This window comes from Ahaetulla prasina, chromosome 2, assembly GCF_028640845.1.
Source record: "Ahaetulla prasina isolate Xishuangbanna chromosome 2, ASM2864084v1, whole genome shotgun sequence".
Taxonomy (NCBI): Eukaryota; Metazoa; Chordata; class Lepidosauria; order Squamata; family Colubridae; genus Ahaetulla; species Ahaetulla prasina.
This window is the reverse complement of record NC_080540.1, coordinates 181,461,793-181,478,163: the sequence shown is the minus strand read 5'-3', so window position 1 is coordinate 181,478,163 and position 16,371 is coordinate 181,461,793. Positions and strand designations below refer to the sequence as shown.

At 41.6% G+C, this 16,371-nt stretch overlaps 1 protein-coding gene across 1 annotated transcript in view; it reads right to left on the bottom strand.

Moving 5' to 3' along the window:
• The window catches only part of VAV1 (vav guanine nucleotide exchange factor 1), a 72,037-nt gene extending 62,249 nt beyond the window's left edge, over positions 1–9,788 (bottom strand). Inside the window, exon 1 of the mRNA XM_058172607.1 lies at positions 9,498–9,788. Coding sequence (XP_058028590.1) covers positions 9,498–9,701 — 204 coding nt within the window. The 5' untranslated portion in view covers positions 9,702–9,788. The remainder of the gene's footprint in view (positions 1–9,497) is intronic.
• Positions 9,789–16,371: the final 6,583 nt, after the last annotated feature.

The window sequence follows — 16,371 nt, the reverse complement described above, 5'->3', positions numbered from 1 at the left end:
AAACTTGAGCAGCTACATTGTTCCAAAGAGGAAGCCTACAGAAAAGGTGATAAAATACTGTACAATCAGGGCAGAAATGTATTAACAAGGGAGATCAGAGCAGCAAAAAGAAACTACTCTGAAAAACTAAAGAATCAATTCTCAACAAATGAACCAGCAAACATGTGGAAAACTCTTAAAAATATCACCGGCTACAGCAAACCTCCTTCCCAGGCTGAAGGAAATCAACAACTGGCAGATGACCTGAACGTGTTTTACTGCAGGTTTGAAAGGAAACTACAGCCACCTATCTCCACAAACCCCATCTCAGACACACCAACAATAGCCAAGCCTCCTACAACTGACCGCATCCCATTAGGTTCACAACCCCTAGTGATCACAGAAAAGGAAGTGCAAGACCTATTTCACAGACAAAAGCCAGGAAAAGCTCCAGACCCAGACAAGATAACTCCTTGTTTAAAAGTCTGTGCTGATCTATTGGCCCCCAGTGTTGAGGCAGGCTGAAGCTGTTCCAGCAGGGTGTTTTCCATTTATGCCGGCAGACAACCATCCATGTGGACACTCCAGACCATTTGGAAGAGACTTCTGAGACTGGCGATCTGGTGGCCTCCAATTGGTGCCTCTCATCTGGCTAGTGAGCTTTCTACTTCTCTGACAGAGGACTCAACCTCTCACTGGCACCGTGAGAGTTTTTGTTGTTGTTCAGAATGGGGATATTAACTTCAAAAAAGATTGACAGCAAGTCTACCAACAGCTCAGTATTCCTTCAATTGGCAGAACTTTGTCAATCCTTTTTTCCTGTTGGAAGCTGAGGTAAATGAACAAGTGGAAAGGAGTGGCTGTAGGATATCACAGTTGGCTACACAATTCTGAGTTTTTCTATGTGCAAGTACATGTAATGAATAAATAAGTATGTACATACATGTATGGCAGTGTGTGTCTGTAGTGTCTGTGGTGTGTGTGTGTGAGTGAGAGAGATCTTTAGTAAAAAGACATTCTGAAATATTCTTCCTTTTCCCTAACCAATTTGCAAGGTAAATTACTCCACCAGCTGCATTCCTCCACATTTGACCATCCATATGTATTAAGGTAGCATCCATTTATATTTATTCTGAGGCAAATGATCCCATGCATTCTCTGTGTTTTTGAAGCACCTGTGTATAGAACAATTTAGGAAGTACTTGGGAATAAGGGGGAATGGCTTCCTAGTCTGAAACAACATTTAGATTTTCCAAAGAGGAGGACTTGTTTGAGTAGGAGGAAGGAATGACACAGAGTTGGAACTGTCCTCATTCAAGAACTCCTTTTTATGTGCAGGCAGCAAAATTGACTGGCTCTGGGGCCAAAGCATGGCGACGTCTCGGGGGCTATTGGAGCCTATACTGTTTATATATAGACACAACATCCCTCTTGACTCAAGGGCAGGAGGAGGAGTTCCAGGACACTCTTCCTCATTAGTTCTCCTCAAATGACTTTCATGGACAAAAACTACTGTATTCACTTGTATAAAAAGCTGCTGGAAGGGCAATACTTTTGGGTGATTTGCTTTGGGCTACTTCCACTTTCAAGGAAGCAATCTGCCATGCAATTTGCACCCTTCTCAACTTTCTGCCAAACGATTTGCCAAGTGAAGATTATTGCAATTGGCAAGTGGCATTTTAAAGGAGAGCATTTTCACTCAGCAAAACCCTATTTATTTTATTGACAATGAATGTTTTACAAAAAGAGGGACTTTTCTGGCCCTGCAGTAAGTATTATGCTTCAATGTATAATATATAGACCACTCAGGTAAAAGTGGCTTGCATTCCTCAGCCATTCTTGGTTCCTTCTCTTGTTCTTGCTTTGTTCTTTGTAACCTGCACAATTATGGTAAGTGGGAAATAAGATCACATTAGCTAATCCTGCCCTTATCATGCCCACCAGCTCAGCATCATACCCTCTGCCCTTCTGATTGTTCATATGTTGGGGAGAAGGCAAAATGGGGGGGGGAATCACATAAGACTGAATCACAAACCTCAAGGACAATCAATATTCTAGGTACCAGAAGGTCTACGCCGGAGAAGACGCCTAGAGAGTTCTTGGAGGTCCAGCCGTTCAGAGGCTGATCGGACACTAGTTAGATCTTATACTAGGACCTACCTAGTGGCACTGAGGGAAGCGAGGCGTTGCTACGCCTCCTCCCTCATTGCGTCGGCAGATAACCGCCCAGCTGCCCTGTTTCGGGTGACCCGCTCCCTCCTTCACCAGGGGCGGGATGACCGATGCAGGGGCGTGCTGAGGAGTTTAACGGTTATCTATACGATAAAATCGTTCAGCTTGGACGGTCTGGACCAAAATTGTGGCGATTCGGACGGGCGTCTGAGGCGGTCTTGGTGATATTGTCTGGGATGAGTTTGACCCTGTGGCTCCGAGGACATGGACAGGTTGCTGGGTAGATTGAATGCCACCACGTGTTTACTGGACCCGTGCCTCCTGGCTGGTGCTGGCCACTCAGGAGGTGACACGAGGCTGGCTCCAGGGGATTCTGAGTGCTTCCTTGTTGGAGAGTCTTTCCGGCCGCCTTGAAAGAGGCGGTGGTGAGGCCCTCCTCAAGAAGCCTTCCTGGACCCGGCTGTTTTGGGTAATTATCGTCCGGTCTCAACCTTCGCCGCGGCGAAGGTTGTAGAAATATGGTGGCATATCAGTTTCCCCTGCACCTGGAGGAAACTGTCTATCTAGACCCGTTCAGTCCGGCTTCCGGCCGGTTACAGCACTGAGGCGGCTTTGGTCGCGTTGGTGGATGATCTCTGGAGGGCCAGGGATGAGGTTGTTCCTCTGCCCTGGTCCTATTAGACCTCTCAGCGGCTTTCGATACCATCGACCATGGTATCCTGCTGCGCGGTTGGAGGATTGGGAGTGGGAGGCACCGTTTATCGGTGGTTCTCCTCCTATCTCTCTGACCGGTCGCAGACGGTGTTGACGGGGGCAGAGGTCGACTCCGGGCGCCTCACTTGTGGGGTGCCGCGGGGTCGATTCTCTCGCCTTCTGTTCAACATCTATATGAAGCCGCTGGGTGAGATCATCAGTGGCTTGGTGTGAGGTACCAGCTGTCGCTGATGACACCCAGCTGTACTTTTCCACGGGCCACCCCAATGAAGCTATCGAAGTGCTGTCCCGGTGCTTGGAAGCCGTACGGGTCTGGATGGGGAGAAACAGGCTCAAGCTCAATCCCTCCAAGACGGAGTGCTGTGGATGCCGGCATCCCGGTACAGCCACCTGAGTCCACGGCTGGCTGTTGGGAGCGTGTCATTGGCCCGATGGAGAGGGTGCGCAACGGCGTTCTCCTGGATGAGCGGCTGTCTTTTGAGGACCACCTGACGGCCGTCTCCAGGAGAGCTTTCCACCAGGTTCGCCTGGTGCGCCAGTTCGCCCTTTCTGAACTGGGATGCCTTGTGCACAGTCACTCACGCCCTTGTGACGTCTCGTCTGGATTACTGCAATGCTCTCTACATGGGGCTCCCCTTGAGGGGCATCCGGAGGCTGCAGTTAGTCCAGAATGCAGCTGCGCGGGTGATAGAGGGAGCCCCACGTGGCTCCCGTGTGACACCTATCCTGCGCAGACTGCACTGGCTACCTGTGGCCTTCCGGGTGCGCTTCAAGGTGTTGGTGAACGTCTTCAAAGCGCTCCATGGCATAGGGCGGGCTATTTACGGGACCGCCTGCTGCTACGAATACCTCTCACCGACCCGTGCGCTCTCACAGAGGGACTCCTCAGGGTGCCGTCGGTAGCGACAGTGTCGCCGGGCGACGCCCAGGGGAAGGGCCTTCTCTGTGGGGGCTCCCGCCCTCTGGAACGAACTCCCCCCAGGACTCCGTCAACTTCCGGACCTCCGAACCTTTCGTCGCGAGCTCAAAACTCACTTATTTATCTGCGCTGGACTGGGTTAGTTTTAAATTTATGGGTTTTAATGGGTTTTATTCTAAATTTTAATTTTGGCCAATTTAATAAGTTTTTTAAATTGTATTTTAATTGTATTCATATTGTATCATGGTGTATTTTTACTTGGCTGTAAACCGCCCTGAGTCCTTCGGGAGAAGGGCGGTATAAAAATTTAAATAATAAATAATAAATAAATAAATAAATACAGCTCTGGTGATCTTTCCACCAACACCTGGATTCAAGTGGGGCCAGGCGGAAATGGGGGTGATGGAAGGGTCAGCTGACATGGCCATGTTTTCTTTGTATTACCATTGTATTCACTCATTATTCCTGAATACATCTCAGACAGACTATTTCCTGACTCATATTGTATCAGATTAGTGGAAGCTGAAACAAAACTGTCAAAACAACAACAACCCTGCAGTAACTAACAGGGTTGATCTTTGAGTTTAGAAATCAGGTATTTGAGAAAAACAGAAGGTAGAGCCTGCTGGACTCTGTGGAAGCAGAAAAGTGCTTTCTTCCTATAGAGGGCAGAATGTCTTGCATTCTAAGGCAAGAAAATATATGCAAAACCCACCCCATCTTCACTGCACCTGCAAACAGTCACCTACTGTTGCTCTTGAACCTGATGGCTTTTTCATGGCACTGTGTGGAACCTTGTGTGCAAGAGCAGGAACTGGGAATTCCAGTATGGGTGCTAGGTAAAATTGATTCTGAGGTCTGCTAGCAGCTTACTCAAGAGTCCTCCTGACCTAAATAAATTCAACATAATTTTATTCTCTACATTCTTACACCATCAGTGCACTCATTTTCCCTGTAACTGAGTTGAGCCCCCTTATTTATTTATTTTTTATTTATTTTATTAAATTTTTATACCGCCCTTCTCCCGAAGGACTCAGGGCGGTGTACAGCCAAGATAAAACACGAAATATATACAAGTTAAAACATTTAAAACCTAGCAAATTACAAAAAGGCTGAATATTAAAATTTAGTTTTAAATTTTTTTAAATATTAATAAAACCCCAAATTAAAATTTGACACTATTATGCCAGTCCCGCTTGAATAAATAGGTGTGTTTTGAGCTCACGACAGAAGGTCCGAAGATCAGGCACTTGACGTAAGCCAGGGGGAAGTTCGTTCCAGAGCGTCGGTGCCCCCACAGAGAAGGCCCTGCTCCTGGGGGCCGCCAGCCGACACTGTTTGGCGGACAGCACCCTGAGGAGACCCTCTCTGTGAGAGCGTACGGGTCGGTGGGAGGCATAAGGTAATAGCAGGCGGTCTGCAAGGGACCAGCAAGGGATGCTGGTCATCCCTTTCTTCTTTTTCCTTCTACCTTTCCCAGCAGTGGAATCTTCTCTAGAGAGCTTAGTCTTCTCATAATCTGTCTGAAGTAGGATAATTTGAGCCTGGTCATATTTGCCTCGAGTGAGAACTTTGGGTGATCTGTTTGATGAGCCATTTGTTGGTTTTCTTGGTTGTCCATGATGCTCTCAGGAGTCTTCTTCAACACCAGCATTCAGAGGTATCAATGCTGTTTCTGTCCTGCTCCTTCAAAGTCAAATATGCAAGGTGCCTCCCAAGTAAGCCTCAAGTTTCCCTTCCCCCAGAGCCATGCATACTAGGTAGATTTGGCAGGTGGTCAGTCATACATTTGTGTTGGAACAAGATGGTGACAATAAAAAGTCGGGCTTGAATTTAAATTGTTAAGGAAAAATAATAATGGCTGCATCATACAGCATTCCTACAGTCCTTGAAATACTGGGCACTAGGCTGTTTGCCCAAAATGGAGTGCCAAGGGAACAAAGGAAAATTCTCTGTCCCAAAGGACCAGGTTATCTCAGACTGGATGCTTGGGTGATCCTTCACAGTCTCTAAATGTCATTTAATCTAATTCAAAGTTCACCAAAACAAAATGAAGATTTTCCCAAAGGTGCTATGTCAAAAGGCAACTGGACTTCCTTTATTTTTCCTTGAAGATGTTTCACTTCTCATCCAAGAAGCTTCATCAGTTCCGACTGAAAAAACACCTTTGGGATCACCATGACCTGGATGACTCAGAATCTCCACAGACAAAATGAAGATTTGTATCTTGTTTCCAATACCATCCCCAATAAATTGACCCTGCTTCTTGTAGCTGCCAGCTGTTTACCCATAATTTTTGTGCAGCATTCATACAAGGGGAATTTTAATAATAACAATTAGATATTTCCTTTGTTCCCTTGGCACAAAAGGGAACAAAGTTGTTTAAAAGTTGTGGTTAGTTGCGAAGTTGTGTCTGACCCATCGTGACCCTATGGACAATGTTCCTCTGGGCATTCCTGTCCTCTATCATCCCCCGGAGTCAATTTAATCTCACGCCAACTGCTTGAATGACTCCACCCAGCCTCCTCGTTCTCTGTCATCCCCTTCTTCTCTTGCCCTCAATCCTTCCCAGCATTAGGCTCTTCTCCAGTGAGTCCTTCCTTCTCATTAGGTGGCCAAAGTATTTGAATTTCATCAATGGATTCTCCTTCATGGATTACTGCCTCTCCTTTATGGATTACTGCCTTGTCATGGCGAAGGGGCTTGCGTAGTTCAATGAAGCTATAAGCTATGCCATGCAGGGCAACCCAAGATGGACAGGTCATAGTAGAGAGCTCTGACAAAATGTGATCCACTGGAGAAGGAAATGGCAACCCACTCCAGTATCTTTGCCATAAAAACCCCATGGACAGTACAAAAAGGCAAATATTTAAAAGAGCACCTAATATAAAAGAAATGTATTGACTACGTTCATATATTGATCCATGCTTAGTATATTGAATGTTCTCATTTCACGTAGCCTCCTGAACCATAAATTATAAACAGTAGCTGTTTTTCATACATATTTATTGTATGTATATCCTATCTCAAGGTAGTACACACAGCAACATTCCCCCCTCCCCAAAAGCAGCCTTGTGATGTTGCTTGTGAGGCTGGGCTGAAAGAGAGTGCCTGGCCTCCTATCATCCAGGCAGCTTCTACAGCTGTGGGTGGACTTGAATTTGGGTCTTCCCACTCTTAGTCAGCTTCTTAGCAGCTACAGCACTCTGGTCTTTTCTTATGCAACTATTCCACTTCCTTCACAACATTTAAAGGTTTTGAGGAGATGAGATGCTCACCCTGCATTTGTAAACCTTATGCTTTTTATGGCTTCTCTTACTCTCTTTTTATGCAGACAGACACAAAGAGCTAAGCTGGAAAAGAGAAGAACTGCTCTCCCTTTAACTGATTTATTTATTTATTTATTTATTTTGATTTTTATACCGCCCTTGTCCTGAAGGACTCATGATGATTTGTCCTTGGTTTGTGTCAACATTTCTCAAACTTGATTGAGGTAAATAATAAACAAATAAAATTAAAAATAATAACTGGTAATGTATTTTGTGTAGTTGTTTCAGCTTCTGCAGAAGTTCAAAACTATATATTTTTTGGCAACTGCTTTTTGTTGGAAAAAAGTTATTGATTTCAAAATTGGCCCAATTCTGAATTAGTAACACAAATCAATGCATTAAAACATTTGTCCAATTTCAGTGCATTGACTGATAGCACCAGGAGCTGCCTCTTTGGAAGTCTCACTCTCTGCATTTATATTTTAAACTAAGGTCATCTTGCATGTGTGCCACATGTGAGTTTTGTATTATAATTCCTCTTTGAGTATATAAACTCTGGCTTTTTAAAAATGGGATACTACTTAGTTTTTACATTTTAAGAACTGATGATCTTCTGATGATACTGCAGCTTAGAGAAATTATATGGAGACAAGGTAAGCCAATTCTAGTAATTACAAAATACTGAAATTATTTCTTTCTCTTTTTCCTCTTCCTTTCTTCTCTCTCCTCTCGCTCTCCCTCTCCCTCTCTCTCACAGACAATACTATAAGAAATGAGAATTTTTCTAATTTCCCAAAGCATCTTTATTGCACACTGTATAATGGTGTGCCAGACAGTAAAAGAATTTTTTTTTATTTTGCAGGTACATTATATTTTAGTAATCTCACTTGTGAGATTTCATGTGAAAAAAATGAATTTTCATTTGTTTATATTGTTTATAAGACTTGGAACTTGTTTCACTTGATGGCAATTCTAAGTGGTGTCCAATTAATGATCCCATGAGATTTCAAATATATTTTTGTTTTTAATATATATCATTTTTAGTAATATAGGGATGCTATTGGCACCATTGTATCCATGGGTGCCACATTACTGACTCTCTTTTTCTTGGTTAATCAGCCTAAGTTTTCAATAGCATCAATAGCTCTCTGGGGAAAGCTCTATTCCTAGGAAAGGTGGAAGGAGTTAGCCTGAAACACTTGCATTCTAACCACTACTCCACCAGGGCTTTAAGTGCACTGTTGGAAGACCTGAAAATCCTATTTAATGACTGATCATCAAGGAGTGATTGTCTATGTGGTCATTGTTTTGATAGCACAAAATCAATCAATCAATCAAAACTATGATTAGGCTTTTGTGATTCCAGACTTTGCATTTTATATCACAAAACTTTTGGATCATCAAGGATATGTATGGATTTCAAAAGAATTGTTTGTAATTTATGCTCTCAGATCAAAGCAGAACCATGAACAATCCTCATCTTATGTCATGGATTCTTTCTCAAAATATGTCGTCTGCCTTTTAGCATCCTTTTAGCTGAGCTCAGAACATTTCAGATTCATGGATACATTCATGTAATTTGCTGAAAGCGTTATAGTTCATTTTCTTCCAGGATTGCTTTTTTTAAACATTTGAATCTAGCAACATTGTGGGGAAATTTCCTGGTTGTCCGTATCCAAGTACCAATTAGATTTAGCCCAATTTATTTTGGAGTAAGGGCAGGAATCAGCCAAGGCTGGCCAAATGCCCCCCTTTTTTTTTTTGCAAAATTAACTATATATATATATATACTTTAAATGAGTTTCTTTCCATTCCATTTGTATGGCCTCCCACTTGCAGACATTTTCCTTCTCATTTCAAATAGCAAGTCTCACCTTCTATCTTACCAACAAAGTCAAAGTGAAATCTACACATCTGTTCTCTGCTGTGCACCTTAGTAACTCCACCCCGTCACTACTTCAAACATAGCTATGAGCAAACCAATATTCCCCACCCACACATATACGAACACACTGCAATTACTTCCTTAGATGCACATTAACCATTTTGCTACTAAATTATTGCCACAAGCACAAGCCAAGTGAATCTCAAGATCCTCTTAATGCCCAGTACCCTATATTATCTCACGTTCCACTGGAAGTATCATAGCTCACTGATTCTGGTTGCACAATATCAGATTGTATCATTCAATAATTCTTTCCTTGCTGCCTGGAACTTCCATCTTACCCCATTTGTATGCATATGTTGGCAAAATTACAAGTTTACACAATCACACATTCACCCACTTCCACCTCACCACATTCTCAGTTGCCACAGGGATTAGCCTGGTTTTGTGAACTTGATACGTTTCTGGTAAACTTTGGCTCTGGCCCCTCTTTCTCGGCAATGATAGTTCTGTGTGCCTGCCATCCAGATACCTCTTCTCCCTTCCCCCATCCACTCACCTGGGACATTTGGGGGCGCAAATTGATTTCCCGAAGGTTGACGGCTTGAGGCATGAGGTTGTTGAGAAGCTGGCAGAGGAGGACACCGTCGCGCAAGGCCTGGGCCAAATCACAGACCTGGGCCCCCTCCGAAGTCACTCTGTGGTTGGGTGGCAACACCCGGCACTGGATGAGCCATTGGGCACACTGCTTCCACAGTTCCATCTCCCGCCACCCCCAAGTGGCTGCTTTGGCTGCTGGAAGAGCTGTTTTCCACCACCTTCCTCGCAGCTGGGAAAGACAATGAGAAGCCACCAGCTTCCTCTTCTGCAACTGACATCAGACCACAAAGACAAGGGCCAGGGTGGGGGCTGGGGAGCTTCCTCACCCCACCCCTGAGAAGGAGGGGCTGAAAAGGAGAAAAATGAGCTCAGCCCTTCCTCCTTGAAGAGCATTGCAATAGGGTTTTTTGCAGGAAAACCTCCCTTTCCCGTATATCTCTGGTGTTCAAGGCCTCTTTTCTCTCATAGCGGCATCATAAAAGTGTTGGGTTGACAAGTGCTGGGGCACAGTATGAAGAAGAGACATGTTACTGGCAGATTCTTAAGTCTGAGGCAGACTTTGTTTAATTTCTTTTGTTTAGAAAAATCCTTCAATTTGTCAGATAAAATAAAAGTAACAGCAAAGAGGAAATAGCCAAGCAAAGCCACAAGAAGCAATGAATTGTAAAAAAAAAAAAAAGGCAGTTTAACAATAAACACAAAATTGAAATACTTTAATTGTACCATGTTGTGAGTCTCTTGGCTAATACTAACCTTTGAACAATTCCCACTGTGGAAACACTTTCTTGGGTTCTTCTAATACAGACTATTCACCTAGGACATCTTTAGTTAGTTGGACAGTTGGGATAAAATGTTAGGTGGGAAAAAATATAATAATGTCAAATATTATATTTTATTAGGAAGATTATATTACGCCACCATATTTCTGGGAAATGCCATTCTTACATGTTATAGTTATTATAGGGTAATTTAGATCTTAGAATTAATTAAAAATCTATTATATGGAAACAGTTGATGCAAGACAGGATTTATATTTTGGGTTAATTAGTAGACAAATAATATAATTTTCCATTTTAAATACCTAATATTATCTGTTTAGAATCTTTCAGTAATAGTGATTTGGACAAATGCTACTACCAGTAATAGAGGTAGTCCTTGGCTTACAACCATTTGTTTAATGATAGTACGAAGTTATGATGGCACTGAAAAAAAGTGATTTATGACCAGTTCTCACACTTATGACTGTTGCAGTACCCCAATAATCACATGCTCGGACTTCAGGTGCTTGGCAACCGGAGTGTATTTACAATTGTTGCAGCGTCCTGGGGCCCTTGGGGGCCTTGGTCATGAGCAGCCTTCCTAGGTAGCTTCTGACAAGCAAAGTCAATTCGGGAACCCAGATTAACTCAACAACATCACGATTCACTTAAGAGTCATGGCAAAAAAAAAAAAAAGGTTGTAAAATAGGGCATGATTCACTTAACAACTGCCTTGCTTAGCAACAGAAGTTTTGGGCTGAATTGTGGACATAAATCGGGGATTATCTGTAATCCATTTGGCATCTGCAGCTTTCTAAGTTTGGAAACACTCTGTTACAAGTGATCATTAAATCCTTTATAAAAATCTGTATGTGATGAATCGATTTGATATGTAAACTTTAACAAATGAATGGATTAAATAATTAGAAGTTTTTATTTTGCTCAGAAAATGGGAAGAGGTGTTTATACCATTCCCAAAAATGTAAATAGATCTTAGATTTGTCTTATTCAACACATAATAATGTTTTGGACTGACTGCCAGTGTCATTGGTTTAAATACTTAACACAGGAAATACATTATAAATTATACTGGCTAATATTTTCCCCGTGTTGTTTTTATTTGAAGCCAGACAACCTATGACCCACTGGGTTATCATTTCAGAGATATTTCCTTGCCAGATTCCTCAATGTCCAGCAGTGGCAGAGATTCTAATGTACTTGTAAAGTTCTTAAAAATTCAGGGAGATATTCAGATACCTGCCTTGAAAATACCCTATGTTGGACTGTATAGCACAGTCAAAAATCCAGAGCTGACCACAAGAAAGGTTTTATAACATTTTGTATTATGTCATGAAATGTTTTATGATAATTTTATGTCATAAAATGTTGTATGAAATGTGCCAAATTTCATTTCCATAGGAGTCATGGGGTTCCATATTTGGATACATTTTAAAAGTTAGTCCATTTGAAGTGCCGGGGTTTAAAAATAGTTGCCCTACATTGCACCATTTCACCTAATTGCACACAAACATGAGAGTTTTAATAATATATAGATTTTTGTCAGATATTGGTTAGCAAGATAAAATGCATTTAAATCCTGGCCCATCCTCATGTTCTCTTCACCAATCTCTGCCTATTGAAACTTAGAAAAAACAGCTGCAATTGATATCAATACAATTTATATTTCTAAAACTAATTGCTATTTGGGGAATGAGAATATTGACTATTTCTGTAAAAGTCTCTCCTGTTATAGCAATTTGTTTACTAAAGCAGCTTGGTTTCAATCAGACTTTTTCTCTAAATCTAATTGCTACAGATGGAAGTAAAGGAGACAAAGCCTCAGACTGGATCTAAATGGTTTTTGAGCTATGTTCCAGGATGCTGAGGGGAAAAACCAGTGGAATACTGTACAGGGCTTGGATTATGACAACTGAACCATGTTCAGAGCAGGAAGAAACTAAAGTTATTCTCAACTCCTAATGACATTCATGTCATTTTGTTGGCAAGACCAAGCAAGTGGTGGGTTCTCATATGTTTTTCTGAAATGCTTCTTCAGTTCCTAATGTACCCTTAGCTCTGAGCTTTCTGGTGATTTCCCATCCAGACAATGACTAAGTCTAACTCTGATTTTCAGAATCAGTATCTTTGAGTATTTAGGGAAAATTTTTTGAAGAATATTCCACAGGAAAGCATACTGAATATGAAGGTGATTCTTTTTTTAAAAAAGGTTTATGTTTGCGCTGTATTTTCTTGGACTTGATGGTCTAGAGGCAGTACTAACAGTGTTAACTAACCAGATAGACCCTTTCCAAGCTCGCCAAATTGTCCCGTGTACTTGGCGCTCTTTCTTCTCAGCTAACATTTATATAAATTAATAGAAAATAAAGTATTATACCTGAACCCCTATTTGATGGCTTTCCCAAAATCGTAAGGAAGCATCTCCACACTTACAAACCAAGTCCAAACCAAAAAACCAAGTCCAAAATAATTCTGAACTTGCAGAATGGATAAAACTGCTAATCTTTTTTTACTGTGATAGTTTTGAAATGCAAATATTCAAGTAGTCTGGGATTATCATATATACATATTGGCATGGCTGAGTAAACTTGACCTCACTGAGGAAATGCAAGAATTCTATTTAGCTGCCATTCCGCTGTTTTAACTACATTTACTCTGCTGCTAACCTCTTCACCTTCCTGAAGTCTGATGAGACGAATCTGCTCTTTCTGTAGAAATCAGGCTTTTCAGTCTTCTGGATCAAGGATCTGGGTAGAACAGGCTTCAAGTGGCAGAGTAGCTGCCATCTGGTGCCTGGCAAAAAACAGGAAAGGAAAACTGGTCTGCCGCCATTATGCTCCCTCATCTCCTGGCAGGTTGCAAATGCTCAAAAGGCACATGAGAGGAAAAAGGAGCAACAGACTAGTAAAATTATGGGGAGACAATGCCTTCAATAAGAAATAATAGAAATGTAAAAATGAACTCAATAGTAATTACTTGAATGTAAGTAGCTTGGGTTGGTAGTTGGGCTGTTGGTCTGAGCTCCGAGCTTGGCACCTTGGTTGCAAATGTTTTGCCATCATTCAAGGAGACATCATCAGTGTGCTTTGAATTGTGCTCCTCTGTCAGAGCACTGGCCTTTAAATACCTTTTTATGTGATGCAAATTAGAGTGCATGTTGCTTGTTTGGCTACTTCTGCATCATGGTCTGACTTCAGACTGTTTGATTGGCTGGCTGTTGTTACATGAGGCATGGTTTTTTGTTTTAAGTACAGACTGTGTGATGTAAATTAGTGTTGTTGTTTGGATAATCTTTCTCTCCTTGATTTCGCCTGGTTTACAACTGTGGTCCTGGTTAGATCAAATTTGTATCCTTCTGAATGTTCATGGACAGACATGAGGGATTTGACTTTGGTCTGGTCTCTCCTGCAGTTTAATTAAATGTCCATGGAAGACAGTGCCTGCAACTGGAAGGGAGGAAAAGTGCCTGCAGCACTGCAACAGCCTAATCTGGCCAATAGATATGGACAGATCATACTAGTGATTCTCTCAGAATAACAGAAGTGGAAGGGATCTTGGAGATCTTTTAGTCCAAACCCTGGTCAAGCAGGAGATCCTATTTTGGTCCATCAGCAGCCTACGGAGCTGGCAATGGAGTTGGACAGCGATGAGGCTGAGGTGAGGCCAGGGCCATCGGGAAGTGAGGTGCGGACTCCAGAGCCTCCAGAGACTGATAGTAGTGAGGCAGAGGAACAAGAGGAGCCTGTTCCTAATGCACGCATGAGAAGAGCTGCCAGAAGGCAAGAGCAGCTCAAGAAGAGAGGACAACTCGGGAGTAGGGCCAAGAGATGATTGGCCCTTCCCAAAAGGCTTAAAACAGACCAAAGTGTTTCAGCTTTGCCGGAAAGCCGTTTTTGCCCTCCCCAGGCTCCAAGAAAGCCTCTGGAGCCCGAGTAGGGTGAAAAACAGGCCTACTGGGCCCACCATGCCATCGTGTGCCAAAAGTGGGGGGAGCACGGGTGTGTGTGTCATGCCTGCATTGCAGGGGGCAGGGCGCATTGAATTATGGGTGTGGGCACATGCATGACCCCCACGCGCTCCCCCCACTCTTTTGGCATACAATGGCAAAAAGGTTATCACTTCCCTATACCATTCCAGACAGATAGCTTTCCAATCTCTTAAAAGCTTCCAATGATGGAACACCCACAACCTCTGAAGGCAAACTGTCCCATTGGTAAATTGTTCTCACTGTTAGAAATTTCTCCTTACTTCTAGGTTGTTTCTCTCGTTGATTGTTTCTTTTTCTTGCCTTCTGGTGCTTTGGGAAATAGATTGACACCCTCTTCTTTGTGGCAGCCCCTAAAATATTGGAACACTGCTATCATGTCACGCCTTGTCCTTCTTTTTACTAGATTAGATGTACCCAATTCATGTAACTGTTCTTTGTATTTTTTTAGCCTCCAGCCTCCTAGTCATCCTTGTTTTAGTTATGTCAGTGAGGAAGCATCATGGATTATGTAAATGGCAAAAAACATGTCAGGAGAAGAAAGAAAAAAACACTAATATCTGAAAAAGCTAAATAAATATTAAGTTACCATAAAATATCTTTTTAGAAGGGATCACAGTAGTGTTTGCCTGCCAAGGTTTTAGTGCTGCCAAATAAGGATATAAGAAGCAAATTTGCCAAAAGGATTGGTCTGGAAGTATCTGAATGCATGCTCATTGTCTAGGGTCAAGCTATTGCTACAGAATTGGCAATGGTTTCAGGTTTACAGTTTAAAAGACAATAGTTCTAGGAACTAATCATTTGTAATATTTGAAACTTAATAGTGTAATCCTAATTCAAGTAGACACAGTATGTTTGTTCAATTTTGAAAACATAATGTCCACATAAAACTACAATTATTTTGTCTATCACTATCAATCTTCAACAAGGACAAACTGCAAAGTGGGATCATTTCATCTGTCCTCCTGAATTACTAACAGAGTACTTTTTGAGTATTTAAATTCCTGAAGATCTTATCCAAGAACCTAGTCATCTGAGAAACACATTCCTAAACATCAAGAATCCAAATAACACAACTGTCCGTAGATGTCTTGCACATGTCTACAGTATGTTTAGGGGTACTTGTTCATTATTCACGTGATTAGCTTGCTCAAAGCAGTTCTTACATGATGGAAATGGGATCACACAGTACTTCTGCAACGACGTCCCTCTGCTGAAATTCTTTAAAGGGTGCTTCCTCTTTTTTTTGGGTCCTTTGTTCTTTGTCAGCATTTTTTGGACAATATTAATGGATTTTTTAAAGGACAGATTTAGAACTTCCTTGTTTTAACAGTCAAACGGCCCCATCAATCACACAACACATTAATAGAAATAAATTGTGTAATTCTATGCAAAGGGGACAGTATGACAAAACAATATGGCTCTTTGATGAGGATTCTTTGGCCAAATATTTATGGAACAGTGTGCTTGTGTGCTTAAAGATGTATTTACAATTGTCAAATATACACAGATACAGAAATACCCTGTTTTTTGAACCTTGTGGTTAATATACCCTCTGTATAATAAGAAAAAGTGTAAACAAAACATAACACAGCATGGAATAAATAAAAAAGCTAATCAGACAATAGATTTAGCTGGAAGACAGACCTCAGAGGACTGGAAGAAAAGCAACCAATGCATAGGCTGTGCTAAGTCATGATTTGCATGATTATGGTTTGATGGATTAAGCATAATTAATTGATATTGTGAATGTTGTTGTCTTGCCAACTGGCAGAACTCAGATCTTTCTAATAAACATTGGCATGACCGTAGACTTATTTATTTATTCATTTTTATTTATTTATTTATTTTGTCACATAGTATATGTAAGCATAAGCATGAAATAACTATACAATATATGAGCATATATATAAGCATGAGTAAGTAATAACTATATTAATTGGATATAACAAAAGGAAACAATAGGACAGGAATAACAATAGGACAGATTTAGAATATACATTTCCATAAGGCTCTTTGTTATGAGAAATACACTGCCTCTTCCCTTTATTCTATGAAGAGAAAATTTGCTT